The 21,124-nt window shown below is 31.7% G+C and overlaps 1 protein-coding gene across 1 annotated transcript in view; it reads left to right on the plus strand.

The window, feature by feature from the left end:
- The window catches only part of LOC139503973 (uncharacterized), a 44,639-nt gene that overhangs the window by 21,607 nt on the left and 1,908 nt on the right, over positions 1-21,124 (plus strand). Inside the window, exons 5-8 of the mRNA XM_071294020.1 lie at positions 995-1,093; positions 2,012-2,110; positions 4,105-4,155; positions 6,302-6,357. Of these exons, the coding sequence (XP_071150121.1) occupies positions 995-1,093; positions 2,012-2,110; positions 4,105-4,155; positions 6,302-6,357 (305 nt within the window). The remainder of the gene's footprint in view (positions 1-994; positions 1,094-2,011; positions 2,111-4,104; positions 4,156-6,301; positions 6,358-21,124) is intronic.

A 21,124-nucleotide genomic window follows, 5' to 3' on the forward strand; every position in this document is an offset into this window, starting at 1 on the left:
TTCAAGGAACGTCAATTCAAACATTCGATCTCACACCTGCGAAAAAAGAACACACGTAATATAACGTTGAATGGACTGATCAATATTTACGTAGCTAGTCAAGGTCGTTTCAAATCTTCAATCGCTGTATTCGCGTACATGATTGTGTTCTTGATTATCCAATTTCATTTCTAGCTTTCTTACATGTATACGTGTAAAGTTCATTCATTTTATAATTTTGAGCAATAGTAACATTTCAGACTTTAAAATCTGATCTTTTTTTCCCATCGAAATATTTAATTTAACTGTCTCCTCTCTGGATTTAGAGACAATATCAAAAGTTCAAAGTAGGATAAGAAAAAAACTTAATTCACATAGTTGTTTCAATGAACCCCCTCCCCGTCATAACTTAATTTGGAAAAAACTTGATTGACCAATATGGATATATGTAAAATCGGAGTCAAATAAACAATAATTACAGCAATTTTTGTTTTATCCCAAACCCCAAATAATTCGAATTAAGTTTTTGTTTTATCCTACAATCCTACATTAATCTTTTGATTTCAGGGCAGAATCAATTTGCGCCAATTGTAGTTTTGAAAAGGTATTAATTGCGCCACTCTCTTTTACTTTGGTGTTATTAATTGCGCAAATAAATTAAATGAAATTGCGTCACATTTACCGGTCATCATTGTTCAATAACACAACTAACTTCAGGCATGCGCGCATTTGTAAAGAAAACTGGAGATATAAGGTAGAGATGTACAGTTAGTATCATTTAGTTGTTTAAAAAATAAAAAATGAATAAAATTGGCGCAATTAGATGATCATTTTATTGGCGCAAATTATACCAATAGTTTTGAAAATGAGGTGGCGAAAAAGAAGATTGGCGCAAATAAGTTGAAGACAAGCTACGACAAATGCGACATTATGTAATTATGCGTTAGTGTATATATCAGCTGCAATCTTTAGCATATCATGTAATGTCAACACCGCTTAGTATTTCTTTGTACAGAATGGTAGTACTGCACTTCACGATGCTGCATGGAACGGGAGAACTGAAATTGTTAGATTGCTAATCGACCGTGGTATTGACATAAATTTACCGAACAATGTAAGTTGATAACTATTCACATTGATTACACCAATCATAAGTCAATGTTTTATATTACATTATTAATACTTATTTATCTGCATTTAATATGCATCTGTGAAATTATTGTCTCATCAAAAATGCTGGATGTCAAAATGTACAATCACAAGTTGATACAAACGTTGACAATTTGTAAAACCGTATACGTTCAAAAAGGAGTAAATTGCGTCTTTTCTCACGAAAAGAAAATCAAACATACTTAACTTTTTAGTTCAAATGAAAAAACTAAATTTTGTCGCAGATATTTGATGAATAAACTTTTAAAAGGTTTTAAAGACATTTGTCCTAGCAAGTAAGTGAAATCATAAAAATACCTCACTCCAATGAATTAGCAACATACGGATTGCTCATAGATATCTATGATAGCATATTTTATGAAATAACTAAAACAAATATCAGTTAATCTGTGATTTCTTTTTCTTTGCATATACATTTTAGCAATTTAACCCAATTATATTGCTAGTTATTTTAAGTTATGCAACTCCTGTAACTAATAAGTTTTTCTTAGGTAGGTGGTATTCGGGGGATATAAGACGGCTTGTTTGTGTTGTTCACATTGACAACTGAAATATATTCGTCGTCACATGTGACATAATTTACACACAGCGGTACAATAAATCGTTACGGCGTCCAGAACATATATTGTCTAAATTTTTCTTAATCAATTATCGAGATTTGAATATCAATCACAAATTGTCACCTTATTATTATTATCAAGTAAAAAATGATAACAGTTATCATTTTTATTTGATTATTATATCGGCTGTAGGGTCGACAAGCTACGATAAATGCGACAATATGTTGTCATAAGTGTATATATCAGCTGCAATCGTTAGCGTTCAATTGTATGTTAACACCGTTTAGTATTTCTTTGTACAGGATGGTAGTACTGCACTTCATAACGCTGCATGGAGCGGGCAAACTGAAATCGTTAGATTGCTAATCGACCGTGGTACTAATATAAGTTTACAGAATGAGGTAAGTGGATGATTATTCACATTGCTTTCACCAATCATATCTCATTGTTTGATATGACATGACCAATACTAATTTGATTGCACTTCATGTGCATTACGGACATTATGGTCTCTTCAGTAATAATGGACGTCAAAATTAACAAGCACTATATAATACAAACTTTTACAATCTTGTAAAACCGCATTAGTTCGAATAAGAATTGATTGCGTTATTATCATTAAACATGTTAAAGGAAAATTAAACATACTTAACTACATAGTTCAAATGAGGATATTTAACTTCCTTCGCAGATATTTGACGAATAAACTGAAAGTTTAAAAACATTGTGTACTTGCAAAATATAAAATCATAAATATACCTAATTTCGAGTAATTATGAACAGAGGGATTTCTCCGAGATATCTATGATAACATATTTTATGAAATAACTAAAAAATATCAGTCAATTTGTGGATGTTTTTTTTTATTTTTGCCTAGAAATTACATATTTTCAGCAATTTAACCCAAAATAAATAGCTAGGTATTTTAAGTTATTGTATGCAACTCCTGTAACAGATAAGTTTTTCTTAGGTTGGTAGTTTTTGGGGGGAATTGGACGGATTGTGTGTGTTGTTCATGGAGACGAGTGAAAGATATTCGTCGTCATTTGTGACACAAATTAATCATAACGGTCTAACAAGTCGTGATGGCGTCTGTTACATGTTTAAAGGAAAGACTTCAATTGTACATTTGTTTATGCCAACCTCGAAATTATACCAAGAGTATACACTGACAGTAATCGTAACATAAAGTAACCATACCCAAATTAATTTCTTCATGTGGTCTAATATTAAATTACACCGATCTATTCGGATATTTTAAATAAAATAAGGATGCAGTTATGCCAGATAAAGGATATTTATCGGATGTCCAGACTATTTGTTCAGATTTTTTTTTCTCTACACAATCCACTGTTTTGCCCCATATTCCTCACTTGTTTTGTCCGTTATGATTTCAATACCTCATTTTAGGTAATGTACCGAAATTCAAGCATATCATTGATTCCTTTTCTTTCGATTTTTGACACAAATAATTAAAATGCTGAACATGAGGTAGAATCACTGTCTGCCTCTAAGAAATCAATACCTTGAACAAGATTTCGATAAGCCATCACTCTTTATGTCGTACATTGTTACTTTTAAATTATTATTTAATATCCTTCTGATGTATTCTATCAATTGTAATGCTAGATTTGTTGTCACTTTAATAAATAGAGAAAAACAAATAAAGAATACAAAATGGCAGGTAACCGGCAAAGTTGCATTGTAATTTGAATAATCCGGCTATAAGTTCTGAAAACGTTGAATGGTCCAGATTGTTAAACGGGTGTAGTTTCATTTGCGAGTTTACTTTTGAAAAAACAAAATGTGTGTTTCCCATATTTATTGATGATGTGGATTTATATCTTGGTTTTACATATTTATATACTATCCAAACTTTGCAGAACAATTGATTGGACTTGCTTTTTGAAGTAAGAATTCGGTTTTGGTTTGATAATGTTAAATTTGTATATACTTTTTATACTGGTAAAACTGACTTGTATTACTTAAATGTCTAGATTATATGCTCCTGTTGCATCTTCAATATGTAATTTGATATTGACACATGTTTGGGGGCATTTAAGATTATTCATATTACATCTTCTTTCTTTTTGGGGGAAGTGGTGATGAATAACGTTTTGGTTTTAAGATACTCCGTTTATGTTTCTTGCCTTAATTAATGTTTATCGTTGAACGAAATTTGAATATTGATCACAAATTATCACCTTATTATTAATAGCAAGTGAAAAATTGATAGCATTAATTTTCTGATGTAGTTATTTGACTATTACATCGGCTACATGGTCGACGTGCTACGATAAACGCAACACTATGTAGTCATGCGTAAGTTTATATATCAGCTGCGTTCTTCATTATTAAATGTTATGTTAACACTGATTAGTGTTTCTTTGTACAGAATGGTAGTACTGCACTTCACTTGACTGCATTGAACGAGCAAACTGATATCGTAAGGTCGCTAATCGACGGTGGAATTAATATAAATTTACAGAAAACGTTAAGTGGATGATTATTCACATTCATTTCACCAATCATATGTCTATGTTTGATATGATATAACCAATACTATTTTGACTGCACTGAAGGTGCATTTTGGGTATATTTGTCTCGTCAGTAATGCCGGACGTCAAAATGTACAATCACAATATTATCCAAACTTTGACAATCTTGTAAAACCGTATACGTTCGAATAGGAATTAAATGCGTCTATCTCAAGAAAAAGAAAATTGAACACACTTAACTTCATAGTTAAAATGAAGAAACATAACTTTCATCGCAGATATTTGACGAATAAACTGAAGGTTTAAAAGCCCGTGTCCAAGCAAAAAAGTAAAATCAATAAAATACAGAACTCCCAGGAATTAGCAACATAGGGATTGTTGCTAGATATCTATGATAGCATATTGTATGAAATAACTGACAATTATCAGTTAATTTGCGGAATTTTATTTTAATTTTTGCATACAATTTTTCGGCATTTTAACCCGAAATAAATGGCTAGTTATTTTAAGTAAGTGTATGCAACTCCTGTAAAAGATAATTTGTTTTAGTTAGGTAGTACTTGTGGAACAGGACTGGTTGTCTGTGTTGTTCATGTTGACAAGTGAAAGATATTCATCGTCATCAGTGACAGAAATTACCCATAACGGTCCAAAAAGTCGTGATGGCGTCCGTGACATTTTTCAAAGGAAAGACTCAAACTTTAAATTTGTTTATGCAAACCTCGAAATTATACCATGAGTATACCCTGACAGTAATCGTAACATTAAGTATCAACTCATATCCAAATTAATCTCTTCATGTGGTCCAATATCAAATTACACCTATCTAGTCTGAAATTTAAAAAAATAGGGATGAAGGTATGTTTGATTTAGGAATATTTATCGGATGTCCAGACTACTTATGAATATTTTTGTTTAATACAGGGTACACTATTTAGACCCATATCCCTCACTTGTCTTGTAACCTATGAATTCAACACCTCATATAAGGAAATTTATCAAAATTCAAGGAGATCATTGATTCTTTTTCGTAAGATTTTCGACTCAAATAATTTTAATGCTAACTATGATGTAGATTCAGTGCCTGCCTCTAAAACAATCGATAAGCTATCACTCTTTTTGCCGTACATTGTTTCTTTTAAATTAATGCTTTTCTGATGTATTTTATTAATTGTCACCTCAATACATTTCTAAAAGTTAAGAATGCAAAACGGCACGTAACCGTCAAAGTTGCGTTGTTATTTAAATTATCCGTTTATAAGTTATTAGGACGTTAAATGGTCCGGATAGTTAAACGGATGTAGTTTAATTTGTAAGTTCACTGCTGAACAACAATTTGAAAGGAAATTTTTTTTTAGGTTTACCATCTTTATTTTATATTATTGATTTATATCTTGGTTTAAATATACACAGTTTCTGTTTGGTGTTGCCTTAATTGTCTCAATCGATTAACAATTTGAACATCTATAAGAAATGTCGCCGTATTATGATTAGCAAGTGAAAAAAATAATGCAATTATTAACCAATATGGTTATTTAATTGTTACATTGCAATCGTGTCAACTCTCAATGAATTCGATCCTACGTAGTCTCAACTTAGTTGGTGATATTAGCTGCGTCCTTGATCATTAAATGGTATGCTAACATTGATATGAGTCACTTAATATGAAATGGTAGTACTGCACGTCACGATGCTGCATTGAACGGACAAACTGAAATCTCAAGTTTGCTAATCGGCGGTAGTATTAAACTTAGTGTACATATTTATGTACAATCAAAGACATCGCAGAAAAATTGATATGGAATGGTAGTACTGCACGTCACGATGCTGCATTGAACGGACAAACTGAAATCTCAAGTTTGCTAATCGGCGGTAGTATTAAACTTAGTGTACATATTTATGTACAATCAAAGACATCGTAGAAAAATTGATATGACTTACCTTGTGAAGTGCGAATTCGGTTTGTGTTTGATATTATTACAATTGTGTACATGTTATACAAAAATGTCTAGGTTTTTTGCTCCTGTTGTATCCCCAATAACGTAATCTTCATATTTCGAATTTGATATCCACACCTTTTTTCTTTCTTTTCAGGTAGGTGGTAATGATTTACCTCTTGGTTTTAAAACACTCTGTTTCTGCTTCTTGCTGTAATTTGACTTAATCTATTATAAAGTGTCACCTTATTATTATTTCCTTTTGCTGTAATGTGACCTGCTCATTATTTATTATTATTGATTTAAATAAACGCATGAAACTGAGTTCAATTTGTTTATGGAACGATTTAAAATGTACACGAACCTCAACATGAAATCATAACTACAGAGCAAGCTAAACCCACCCAGCAATTCTTCGGGAAGAGAAGCGTATCATTTTCCTCGTGCGACAGTCGTCGTGTCTCGTATTTACTTACAATACCAGCAACTTTAACATGTTTTACTAGTTAGGTCATATTTGTGGGAGAAGAGAATGATAATTTGAAAACATTCGTTGTCATCTGTGACACAAATTATCCATAACGGTCCACCAACTCGTGAAAGCATCTATAGCATTTTTAATTGGATGGTTTCTACTTTATGTTTGTATACTTAAATATTCTTTAAATCAAAGACTTAGCCTAATCGTTACACAAAATGGCAACTCATCTCCAAACTGATGACTTAATGTGCTATGTTCCAGGAATATACTGAGCCGTGATAAAAAAGAAATATCAATTTTTGTATGTAAGGCTTAAAACTCTTCATTCCTCTCGATTCATTTATATAACCTACTGTAGTTGTATTGTCTAATTTTATACCAATATTGCAAGCTTGTTTTTGTTTGAAACTTGCCATTTAAGAGAAAAAAAATAACCAACAATTTTAAGTTATTTTAATATGAAACAAGCGTTCTGACAAGCTCCTTTCACCACCATCAATTTTTTCTTCAAATGTTGAACCCCAATCTTCTAATGAGACCTCTGTTTCAATAAAATCTGCTATTGAGTCCTCTGTTTCAATCAAATCTGCTATTGAGACCTCTGTTTCAATCAAATCTGCTATTGAGACTCTGTTTCAATCAATTCTGCTATTGAGACCTATATTTCAATCAAAACTGCTATTGTGACCTCTGTTTCAATCAAATCTGCTATTGTGACTTCTGTTTCAATAAAATCTGCTATTGTGACCTCTGTTTCAATTAAATCTGCAATTGAGACCTCTGTTTTAATAAAAAAGAGTATTTTTTTATCAGTTTTCCACTTTCTTATTTTGATTGTAAACCCACCTAAAAACATCAATTACAATAATGGAAAAGGAAACCAAAGAAACAGTGAACTGTAAAGGAGCGAGGACAGATTTCTTAAATTACAGTTGATATACATTGTAGGTATACGACATCTTAAAGTACATTTTACTCTTAACAAAAATCATAATAATTTTTTTTCTCGTATCACAATACTCTAACAGATCTCTATGGAACGCCGGAATTGTCTTATAGTGTAAATATTTAATGTGTTTTGTCGATTTGCCTTTACGTCCTGTCATTTCTTTTTTATGTTATGTGCAGATGCCTTTATTTCCTGACACGGCATCTCTTTGTTATGTAAAATAAGTAATTTGTTTTGTCAAACAATTGTATGATATGTCATTGCTAAACTTTATTGTGTAAAATACGCATTACATTATGCTGTAACTACTATATATTCTGTGAATAGTTTGAAACTTTATGATCAACCACCTTTTCGTTCTCTTATATTTTATCTCTACTGTGTCTATTCTTCTTTTACGTAAGTCAGTTAATAATTGCGTCCTGTCACAAGTGTTATTGTTATGTCAAATGTTCAAAAGCTTTTGTTTTGATACACCTTTGTTCTATGTAAATCTCATGATATTATAGTATTTTGGCATTATGTTTTGTTTATACATATGTATCTACAGTGCAAAACCCAATACATCATGGTATAATTCATATGCGTTTTGCCGAACAATTGATACTCTCTGTGAGCATTCATTACGTCATGTGCAAATGCCTTTTACATTATGTGCAAACAACTAATACGTTTTGTGCAAACCTCGTTTACCTTATGTGCAAACATCGTTCACCCTGTGTGCAAACATCGTTTACCCTGTGTGCAAACATCGTTTACCTTATGTGCAAACATCGTTTACCTTATGTGCAAATACCTATTAAGTTATGTATAAAAACTACATAATTATGTGCAAACACTATTACGTTATGTGCAAATACCGCTTACATTATGTGCAAACACCATGTAAGTTATGTGTAAATGCCTATTACATTATCATGATTATGTGCAAACATCTATTACGTTATGTGCAAACACCTATTACGTTATGTGCAAACACCTATTACGTTATGTGCAAACACCTATTAAGTTCTGGTAAACGCTTTTTTGACACAGATTAAAACAAAACGCGTCAATGATATGCATTTTGAAAACGAAGAAATTAAAAGTGTAACCTTTCTAACAAACTGTGGATTTTTATATTAATTATATTGATTGGTGTAAAAATGCTATATACATACAATGTATCTAGTTTTATGGGAAATTATTTTGCTCTACGCAAGAGTGTGCGTTACGCATCCATGCTTTGAAAATTTGTTTACTTTACTTGTTGAAAATTATATTAAATATACAGACACGACTTTAGTTTTCAAGAGGTGCAACCGAAAGGAACAATACGATATAAAAAGGAAGATGTGGTACGAATGCTAATGTGACAACTCTTCACAAGAGACCAGGATGATTTGTTATTACCCTCCAAGTAGGGTTTTCATCTAGCGAGAAACGTGTACTAGATTAATGCTACAAATGTAATGACGTCTCCCACGATTCATGTAGCAGCTAAGGAATCCTACAAATGTTTAAGATTTTTTTTTCATATTAAAAACTGCATTATCCTGTAATCTACAAAAATGACGCATACACATATTTTTTTTTAATGAAAGGGTTAACAGCCTTGTTTCACCTTCACTGGCCATACTCGAAATTCAATCCCGCAACTTGAAACTCTAGATAATGACTTTCATTTATCCGTATTTAGTCCGGTAACTTTTTGAACCGTGTCATCAAGAACGATACAAAAAAATGAATATTATAGTAAATTGAAATGTTTTCTTCTATTATTTTTTTTATAAGTGATAAGCATATCGTTAATTTTGTTGTCTATAAGAACAAATAAATGATTTCGTTGCCAAAATGGTCATCTTAACATAATTTTCCTTTTGAATTTCAGAAAAAAACCTGACTATCTATAAAAAAAGATGTGGTATGAATGCCAATGAGACAATTCTCCACGAGAGACCAAATGACAAAGAAACAAATAACAATATATAGATCTTCGTATGGCCTTTAACAAAACACCCATACCGCATAGTCATCTAATCTATTTATTTTTCTACCCCATTTAATTTTTCATCAGTTTAAAAAAATGGTTACAGTTAAGTAATTCGCTTTTATCCTGCAATTAGCTAGTTATTGTATACAAATAACAGATAAACAATTTTTTTTGTTGCTTTGTTTGTACATGTACAAATAAATTTTCCTGCTACCCGTTTCCATGTTGATCAATCGGTAATATATTTCTCTCTGGGTAATCTTCATTTTGGGATTTTCTTCGAGTCCGCATTTCAATAATTGTAAAAATCATTGTCTAAGATTTAAACAACTTATGCTCAAATACCAGGTGCAAATTGTAAACAATACAATATGTACATTGTCAGAAATATAAAATGTATTAGTTGTCGCTGCGAAACAGGAGAAAATTCGGTAAGCCTCGCTTTTCGTCCTGTTTCTAAAGCTCGTACAAATAAATTTCACGTTTACCGACAAAGTACATTTATAATCAATACATTATTCCACAGTTGTTAATATATTTAAAAGAAAATGTGGTATGATTGCCAATGAGACAACTATCCACAAAAGACCAAAATGACACAGACATTAAAACAACTATAGGTCACCATACGGCCTGTTGATATTTTATCTTTTTGTTCATTATTTCAACGAATATCGTCGTATAAACTAGAAACATCAACCTATTTTCTGAACGGAGGGTCATAAATTCAATGAATATTATTGCGGGATATACGGTATAAACGGTAAGCTTCGATGCGTTTAGTTATGAACGCGAATGGTTCGATAAATATAGCTAAATACACAATTAAGCCAAATGTTCATAAAAGGGATTTGCTGCACATGATTATTTAGGAAATCTTCTGTTAAAAAATATAAAATTTCATACAAATATATTCTTTTGGATCTAAATGTTATCATTCTAAAATATATTTTGACAGTTTCCGTTAAATATTGCCATTTTTAGATATATTTGTCCCCCTTTTCTCGGCTACTGTTAAAGCGAAACGCTTTTTTTTATTAATAGGTTGCGAGGCATGAATTTCTTATGATTTAATCCAAATTATTCTCAAAGTGCGGTAACAATCTTGAATTGATGCAATCTTGTTCGCCTTGAAATCGTAACATATTTAGTCAAAATTTTTAAAATAAAATCACCTATATAACGAAAAGAAAACTGTGAAGACTTTAACACGAAAGGGAAGGCTTAAATTCTTCTGTAATTTTCCTGCTACCAATTATACATTAAGAAAGTCATGTTTTGTATTGTTGGAATTTCGGAACCCTCTTATTCATCCGTTTAAAGCACCATGAAACAATTGCCAGCTTACTACCAATTTTCAAAAATCTTTAAATGTGCAGTATGTCATTGATACGGTTTGAGTTCTCAAAATGAATCAAGATAAAATAAAAATAACAAGACATGTATAAAAAATATAAAACCCTTGTTATGTTTTATCAATTTTTGAGAACATCTTTAGGTTGAAGATATTAATCAAAGTACTGAAGTACTGAACATCGGATGACCGCACGTTCTAGTGGACGGTCACAAGCACTTGTCTACGAAAACCAAATTACATCTCTTTACCTGAAAGTGACGTTAAAGTACAGATATATATTTTTTCTGTGCGTGGATGATAAATTCAACCTCATCGTAAAAGTGATAGAAATCAGTAAACTCTGGGTTTTTTTATACATTATTTTAATATTTGTAAATTACAGTTACAGGTATATATAATTTTTATCCATTTGTATATCATTCTATTGCACTATATTAATTATAGTGCTGTGCAAGTGCATGGTGGACACTCTGCTGTAATAATTCGATTTTTCTGATAGATTGAATTTGAGTGGGCATTCATATTTTACAGCAAAACATTCAATGTCCCACGCAGAGAGAGGGAGCAAAGACAGATAACTCAGCATGGGAGATTGCAAACGTTCTTATAAATATTAAAGATTTTTTACTTTATTTATGTTTCTAACGAGATTAACGACATTTTCATATTATTAATTTTTGTTCAAAACAATTTATTTTTAGGAGTATCCATTTGAAATTAATTAAGAACAAGTGATAAGGAATGTAATTTTGCACTGGATAACGTCCGCGTATTTATTATTATCATGTTAAACTTTATAGATCGGTTACAATCTCAAAACGAAGGTAACTTAATGGAAATTTTAAGCGACAGCAATACACATTAATTCCCTCGCGGTCATCCGATGTAAAATGAATAGAGAAGTTGTTCATTAAGATATCAATAGATAAACAAACACACGGACCTATTTTTTTTTTCTCTTTTCGATTTCTTATTCAATGACCAGTGGCGGAACCATAATTTTGAAAATGATGGAGCTGCGTTTGTTGGTTCTATAAGCAGTTTGATTAAGAGAGGGCTCTGGGCCCAGTTTTGCCGCAACTCCCTGCTGATTCGAAAAAACAAATACAAGATAAGAGGTGGCGGGAAAATATCTTCGTCCTCGGTCAATAACATCTGAATAGACGCATATATAATGTGTTAACCTTGTCAAAAGTCTATAATTCATAAATGTAATTCGGCGCCTTCTAAAACCATATGTTATGAATATGTATGCAAGATATGGCGACCTATGAAATGACCCGCTTGGTGCAGATGAAAGAGAACATTACATGAATAAGGCCGTTAGTGCTCTCGTTTGAATTGTTTTACATAATCTTTTCGGGGTCTTTTATTGTTGACTATGCGGTATGGGCTTTGCTCATTGTTGAAGGCCGTACGGTGACCTAAAGTTGTTAATTTCTGTGTCATTTATGTCTCTTGTGGAGATTTGTCTCATTGGCAATAATGCCACGTCTTCTTTTTTAAATCAACTTATTTTCCGTTCACATTTTACGTAGAGAAATGAGGTTGCATTTTGTTTTTTACATGTAGCTTTTTTTGCTTCGAATAACAGGACAGAGCTTTTAGTTTCAGTCTATATACACGCCGTTTTGAAATAATAAATTGTCACATATAAATTCTGTTTGTTTGCTTCATCATGTGGCTGATACTTAGCAACAACTAGTGGCTTTAATACGATAAATAATTACAAACTGTTTTCTTCTGAGGATATTAAGCCATCAGATGCCGGAAATTTAACTATGTGTATTATAATTCAGATCAAATGTTATAAATTCATGGTCGTTTTATTATGCATATATATTACACACTGAAATTGAAAATTGAAATATCATTCATTAATAAGTGTTTATTTGCATTGCTAATCTGCAATATGCACGATTTGTTTGCTAAAAAATGTTCCTGTACAATGTTTTCAAAAATGCATTAAATGTATTTTATGACTTTTGTCAATCTAGGCACACCTCCAGAGAGACACATCTCGAGAATCGTGTCTATATATTTGTAAATATTTAAATTTTCAACAAGTAAAGTGAACAAAATATAAAAAGAAAGGATGTATAACGCACACTATTTAAAAATAAATATTTATATAACATTTTTATATCAATCAATAGATAAAAATACTACATTTCCAATACTAAATCAACATCCCGATGCACATATATAACCTTCTTTTCACATTCAGCATCCAATGGATATTACCTTGAAAAAGAATAAAACGAAGTAGTTCAGAGGTTTTTAGAAAGCTAAAACTTATATTTTGTTTTATTTTCAAAGTGTATATCACTGATGCGTTTTGTTTTAATCTGTGTCAAAAAAGCGTTTACCAGAACGTAATAGGTGTTTGCACATAACGTAATTGGTGTTTGCACATAACGTAATAGGTGTTTGCACATAACGTAATAGATGTTTGGACATAATGTAATAGGCATTTCCACATAACTTACATGGTGTTTGCACATAATGTAAGCGGTATTTGCACATAACTTAATAGTGTTTGCACATAATGATGTAGTTGTTATACATAACTTAATAGGTATTTACACATAACGCAATAGGTTTTGGACATAAGGTAAACTATGATTGCACACAGGGTAAACGATGTTTGCGCACAGGGTAAACGATGTTTGCGCACAGGGTAAACGATGTTTGCACATAAAGGGAACGATGTTTGCACATATGGTAAACGACAATTGCACAAAACGTATAAGTTGTTTGCACATAATATAAATGGCATTTGCACATGACGTAATGAATGCTCACAGAGAGTATCAATTGTTCGGCAAAATGCATAGGAACTATACCATGATGTGTTGTGTTTTTCACTGGAGATACATATGTATTAACACAACATAACGCCAAAAGACTATAATATCATGAGGTTTACATAGAACAAAGGTGTATCAAAACAAAACATTTAGAACATTTGGCATAACAATAACATTTGAGAAAGGACGCAATTTTTAACTGACTTATGTAAAAGAAGAATAGACAGAACATAGATAAAATATGAGAGAATGTAAAGGTGGTTGATCATAAAGTTTCGAAGTATTCACAGAATATATACTAGTAGTAGTAAAAGCATGATGTAATGCCTATTGTACACAACAAACTTTACCAATGACATATTATACTACTGTTTGACCAAACAAATAACTAATTTGACATAACACAGAGATGCCGTGTCAAGAAATACAGACATTTGCACATAATATAAAGAAGAAACGACAGGACGTTAAGACAAAGTGACAGAACACATTAAATATTTACACTATAAGACAGTTCCAGCGTTCCATAGATCTCGCCAAGGATTTGTTTTTGACCCGGCTGATAAGGCTGATAATGAAATCATTATTGTTTGACAACATTTTTGCATTGAAGTTTTGTATTGGACTCCCATTTTCTTTTTATAAAGTGAGAATATCTGTGCGAATTGCTGTTTGTTTCTTTATTCTACATTAGTTAGATGTATAGGGGGAAAGTTGCGATCTCACAAAACATGTTTGGCTTCGATGCATTTGTGGGCCTGTCCAAAGTCAGGAGCATCTGGCCTCTGTCGTGTTTATTTTTAATTATAGTTCATTTTTATGTTTTGGAATAAAATATGACGTCAATTAACTGAACCAGTATACATTTTTATTTAGGGGCCAGCTGAAGCTTACCTCCGGGTTCGAAACTGTACCGCTGCACTGAAAAGCCATTAGTTGATTTCGGCTGATGTATGCCCTTTAACATGTTTAATCGGGATGTTGCCTCTTTGAGTGATATTCGTGTGATGTTTAGCTAGCTATAAAACCAGGTTTAATCCACCATTTTCTACATAAGAAAATGCCCGTACTAAGTTTTGAATATGAAATTTGTTATCCATTCGTTTGATGTGTTTCAGATTTAGATTTTAACACTTTATCAGGGACTTTCCTTTTTGAATATTCCTCGGAGTTCAGTATTTTTGTGATTTTACTTTTTTTAAAGTATTCCCTATTTCCATTTTCAATTTTATTTTATCGAATGCCATTTTTTTTTATTAAAAATACAAGGACAGGTTCTAAAACCTTACTTGTATTCAAGACTCTTGGTGCAGAAGCCAACCCAGAAAAATGAACCTTAAATTCATATCACGTCCTTTACACATGAATGGCAAATATTAATTAAAATCTATAAAGATACTTAAGCTTAAATATGCATTTCCAAGATATATGGATGGTATATAATCATCCGTTTGTATAACATCCAAAACAAATGATAAATGATCCTGCTTAAAATGATGATAAGCCACAACATTGTTTACTAGTATTTTTTTACTTGATAGCTGGTGCTCCATCTTTTTAGAAACTAAGAAATTATTGGGGAAAAAAATGATTCTCAATGATTCAACTTATTTTTAGGTAGGTAACAATGTTGAGACTTCTTCTGAAATTATTTCATCCTTAATCAAAGGGAAATGTATATCATTCTTAAAGTTGAACCTTGTGTTACAACAGTAAATTCAATTATATTAACATATATTACTGTATTTAATATCTGCCTCTGCCTCTAAGTTTAAACAATATTTATTCAGAAAAATCAACATTAAACGATATTATACAAATGAAATAGTATTTAGGATTCAGAAACAAGCAATTTGCTTTTCCAAATCTGTCTCCTTTTACAAATTAAAAATAATACACTTATTGAACAATACATTAATATAAATACTGGCATGACGTGTAATAAATATATGAATATGAAAAAGGTGAAAGAAGAAGACAAAAAAGTAATGAGAAAAATAAAATTAAAATAATAATAAATAAACATGAATTATTGTAATGTTTACAGTGTGAAATGCTTGGGTTACTATAAAGTGATGAAGCATTAACATTAAGAGTTTAAACGTTTACTTTTAATTATATATTCCTGCACCAAACTAAATAAAATACTGTTTTGCTCATCTGAGAGTACCGTTGATCCACAGTGAGTATTTGTTTCTACATCACCACAACGAACATTTAGAGAGGCTATTAAATTACGAACGTAAAGGTCAGAATTCAATGAACTTGAATCCATTCTTAAGCGGGAATGAAGAATTTGACCAAAACGATGTCTTATATAATAGTACGTTGGGACCTTACTATTTTGGGTACTAATTTGAATTTTGAATATGATAGAGATTCACATTTCTTTATGTTTAAGTTAAGAATGTTTCATACTTTTGTTGTTGATGGATGAAATAATCAAAATATAAACCGGCCCGTGTGTTGACTTGTGTAATATTATTTCTTTGTCTTGTATTATGATTCTGCCTATTTCCTACTGAATCAGGCAATAAGTCTCTTAAATACTCTTGAGTTTTATTGTTCAAAATTTTGTGAAATTGAATTATTCTATGATTGCGTGGTCTTTCAGATAATTTTTCCCATCGAGTTTCAACATATCAATTGTTTATACTGATAAGTTGAGTACCTCCCGTGACGATACGCGCTGCGTCAAGCTAAATATTTTCAAGTTAAGCAATCAAATTCTAATTTTGAGAGTCCCAAACGACATCGGCATATTCAAGAATTGGGCGAACAATGATATGTAAATTTTTTTAAGTGAAAATCTATCAAGAACATTTTTCATTTTTCTCATTATATTTATTCCTTTGTAAGATTAAGAAACTATATATATATCAATATGGTCGTTCCAGGATCCGTTGTTAGAAAAAAAAGACACTTAGATGTTTGTGTTTACTTACTGTATGTAGCTCTTGGGTATTCATATTTAATGGAGGATGAAAGGGTATATTTCTTTTTTTTTAAATTATCATACTTTAAGTTTTTTGGGCATTAAAATTCACAAGCCATTTTTTTGAGCAATTATACATTTTATCTAGATCGTCATTTAAAATTGTAGCTGCTTTTGTTGGATTGTCAACCATAGTATATAATGAAGTGTCATCTGCGAATAGCTTCATTTGAGCTTGAATGTCTTCTACAATATCGTTTATAAATATCAAAAAAAAGGAGAGGGTCTAGAATGGACCCTTATGGGACGCCTGTATTAACAAGTTACCATTCGGAACTTGAACTGTTAATAACCACCCGCTGGACTCTATTTGTAAGATAAGTTTCAAACCACCTTAGTAAAGAATCCGATATGCCCGTTTGTTGAAGTTTAAATAGCAGTCCCTTATGCCTTACTCGATCAAACGCTTTACTTATATAAAATTGAGAATGGAAATGGGGAATGTGTCAAAGAGACAACAACCCGACCAAACAAAAAACAACAGCAGAGGGTCACCAACAGGTCTTCAATGTAGCGAGAAATTCCCGCACCCGGAGGCGTCCTTCAGCTGGCCCCTAAACAAATATATACTAGTCCAGTGATAATAAACGCCATACTAATTTCCAAATTGTACACAAGAAACTAAAATTAAAATAATACAAGACTAACAAAGGCCAGAGGCTCCTGACTTGGGACAGGCGCAAAAATGCGGCGGGGTTAAACATGTTTGTGAGATCTCAACCCTCCCCCTATACCTCTAACCAATGTAGAAAAGTAAACGCATAACAATACGCACATTAAAATTCAGTTCAAGAGAAGTCCGAGTCTGATGTCAGAAGATGTAACCAAAGAAAATAAACAAAATGACAATAATACATAAATAACAACAGACTACTAGCAGTTAACTGACGTGTCAGCTCCAGACTTCAATTAAACTGACTGAAAGATTATGATTTCATCATATGAACATCAGGCACAATCCTTCCCGTTAGGGGTTTAGTATCATACCATCATAACATATATGAGAAGAACATAACCCGTGTCATGCCAACAACTGTTTTTAGAATAAATGTGTTTAGTTCCGATGCAAAAACATTATCAGTGACTCAATACTAACGCCAAAATATGCAATCTTTAATGACTTGACAACAGTATCGTAATTATATCCCTTCTTAATAAGTCTATTCAAAGGTTTTGTCAGTTTCTGAGGTGAATACTGACACCTTTGTGCTTTATAAAGAATATTTCCATAAAAAATTGGATGTGAAATACCTAAACGTATTAGAAGTCTGCATGTTGAGCTATATTTACGAATGATGTCTTTATACCGATGATAAAATTTAGTAAATGTTTTGACTAGTTTGTGATATCGGAAACCCTGGTGTAATAATTTTTCAGTAATACATAAATTTCTCTCGTTAAAATCTAAAAGATTGTTACATACACGAGCGAATCGTACAAGTTGAGATATATAAACACCGTAAGATGGTGACAAGGGAACGTCACCATCTAAAAACGGATAATTAACGATAGGAAATGAACAATCATCCCTTTTATCATAAATTTTAGTATTCAGCTTTCCATTAGTGATATAGATATCAAGATCGAGAAAAGGGCAGTGGTCATTGTTAGTATTAGCTTGATTTAAAGTAAGTTCAACAGGATAAATTTCATTAATATACATACCGAAGTCGTCATTATTGAGAGCCAAAATATCATCTAAATATCTAAAAGTATTTTTAAATTTGTTTACCAGATGTTGTTTCGATGGGTCTTTGCTTATTTTTGTCATAAATTATAACTCATAACAATACAAAAACAGGTCCGCAATAAGTGGTGCACAGTTAGTCCCCATTGGAATTCCGATAATCTGACGATATACGGAATCCCCAAAGCGAACAAAAATGTTATCTAGTAAAAATTCAAGGGCATATATAGTATCAAAGCATGTCCAATTAACATAGTTTTTTTTGTTTATTGCTACTAAAAAATGACCTAAAAGAGTTTGAACATATATATATTCACATTCTGATTTTTTGAATGCCCATTTAATTAGGTGTGTGAATTTTTTCTTAATGAGAATGTGAGTCAATGTGGTATACAGGGTAGAAAAATCAAAACTTTGAACAGATTCAAAATTACCAATATAAGCATGCAATTTATCAAGTACTTCCAACGAGTTCTTGACACTCCAAAGGTAATTTATTCCACTATTTTCGAAGTCCTTATTTAAACAATTTATATAATCAGGTTTTTAATTGTACCAAGTGTGCTGGTAAGAAGAATAGACAATTTAGTAGTTGAACAATGGCTTGAAGACGAAATAAATCTATATTTATAAGGGGTTTTGTCTAGCTTCGGAAGCCAATACATAGTTGGGACTTTCATTGTATTTGGCTCTGCTTGTAAAGCGGTGGCTAAAAGTTTATGTTTGTTACAGATTTCGTTTTCTGAAAATGGAGTCAGTTGGAATGTTGGTGAATTGGTGATTTCCTTTTTCAAAACCTCAATGTAAAATTTACGTCAAACAATAATAATATTATTAGCAGCTTTATCGGCCGGGACAAAAACAAATTCCTTGGCTAGTTCTTTTAGTTTATGTTTGATACGAGGAATAGGTTTATTGTGGTTATTGTTAGTAGTAAAATGTTCTTTAAAATGTTGAATACGTATATCAACTATCTTCATTACTGAATTAAAAAAAGAGTCCAAAGATTTTTTGTCAGCTTTTTCCCGTTTTATCCATTTCATACAGTAAGTATGGAGTGAGTCGTAGATGATATTACGACACTCATTCCAATTAATAATTGACGGGGGACGATATTTAGGTCCTTTACTGAGGAATGATTTTAACTCTCGGTCTTGAACGATGTTAAGATCTCCTGTTATAACATGGGAAATGGGTCCATAAATATATTCGGAATTACTGCAATTACATGAAGTAGGTGTATTTTCACTGATATTAAAATCTTTACACAATTGACTATAATTAAACACAAATTTCCGGGTAGATTTCTTGTAAATATAACAAATAAGAGGTAGCTCAGTATTGTCAAAATATCCAGGAATTTGTTCTTTAACAGAATGGTCGTTAAATATACCGGCAATATTTACAAAATCAAAGCCTTTATTGACATACTTAATTCTAATAAAATGTTTTTTATGATCTTCAGGGCGATCAATTTTGGAAAATAATTTAGAATAACAATATGCCATAATAATTTGAACAATTTCATACTTAGGACTGCTATATGAAATTATGTTGCAATCCTCCAAAATTTTATTTAACTTATTAACCGGTAACGAACAGAGTTTTGTTAACAGATAATGTCTGCCGTTGTTTTTAGAAATAGAAATTAGGTCCGAAATATTGGTATGATTGGCCCGAAATTTTCTTTGATTGCGATTTGTTCTACGACCGTGAGAACGTTTTATACGAACAGTTTTAGAAACTATATCCAAAATGTTAACGGAATTGGTTCTAGATACCCATGGTATTATCATTTAGACCGAGAGGGTAAACTGTCTGTAATTTTTTAATCCAATTCAATTCAATTATTTTCCGTGATCGTACAAACTTTGAATGCAATTCACCAGGCTGCTTATTTACTACTTCTAAAGGTTGAACTGCTAAATATTTAAAAGGATGGTTGTGCTTCTTCAGGTGTTGGTAAATGATACTTTTGAATGAATTGGGTCTTTTAAAACGATACAGATGTTCTTGAGTACGTTTAGATAAATATCGTCCAGTTTCTCCTACGTACTGAATACCACACCCCGGTTTGTTTCATGTGAGTAAATAAATAATACTGTTTGTTTTTCAAGTTATATCAGTTTCAAAATTTAAAGAAAATGTGCGACCATTAAACGTGGATCTTACCGTATTGTTGGTGTATCACAGAATACTACCTTTATTTCTTTACCGCTATCTAAAGCATTTCCAAAATCATTTGAAATGTTAATTAATTGATTAACTGCTGAATCCTCCCAGTGTAAAGCCTGATTGGTTTTTCGTTAAAATATTTTTTCGGAAAAAGTGACTGTAAACATGTTTATATACACACCGTTCAATACACTTTGAAATTACACTCAACAAGGAAATAACATTTGCTCTTTTTCTTTGATTTGGAAATGTAGACCAAGTTAAATAGCTTTCATAGTGGATACTTCAAAACAGAAGATGCTTCTTTTAACAATTATGCAGGTAACATAGCACTTGAATCATCAATATTTGACTGGGGAGAAAAAAAATAGATTGAATTCATTTGCCTTTTCGATTTCATCAAATATTAAGTTGTTATCAACCATCAATGGAGGTACACTTGCGTCGTTTGTTTTTAATCCGGATATTTGTATAACCGTTTTCCACCAATTTGTAGTGGACGGATTACTGTTCATGACTTTTTCATTAAATTGTTGTTATAATCATCCTTTGAT

Source organism: Mytilus edulis, chromosome 14 (genome assembly GCF_963676685.1).
Source record: "Mytilus edulis chromosome 14, xbMytEdul2.2, whole genome shotgun sequence".
Classification (NCBI taxonomy): domain Eukaryota; kingdom Metazoa; phylum Mollusca; class Bivalvia; order Mytilida; family Mytilidae; genus Mytilus; species Mytilus edulis.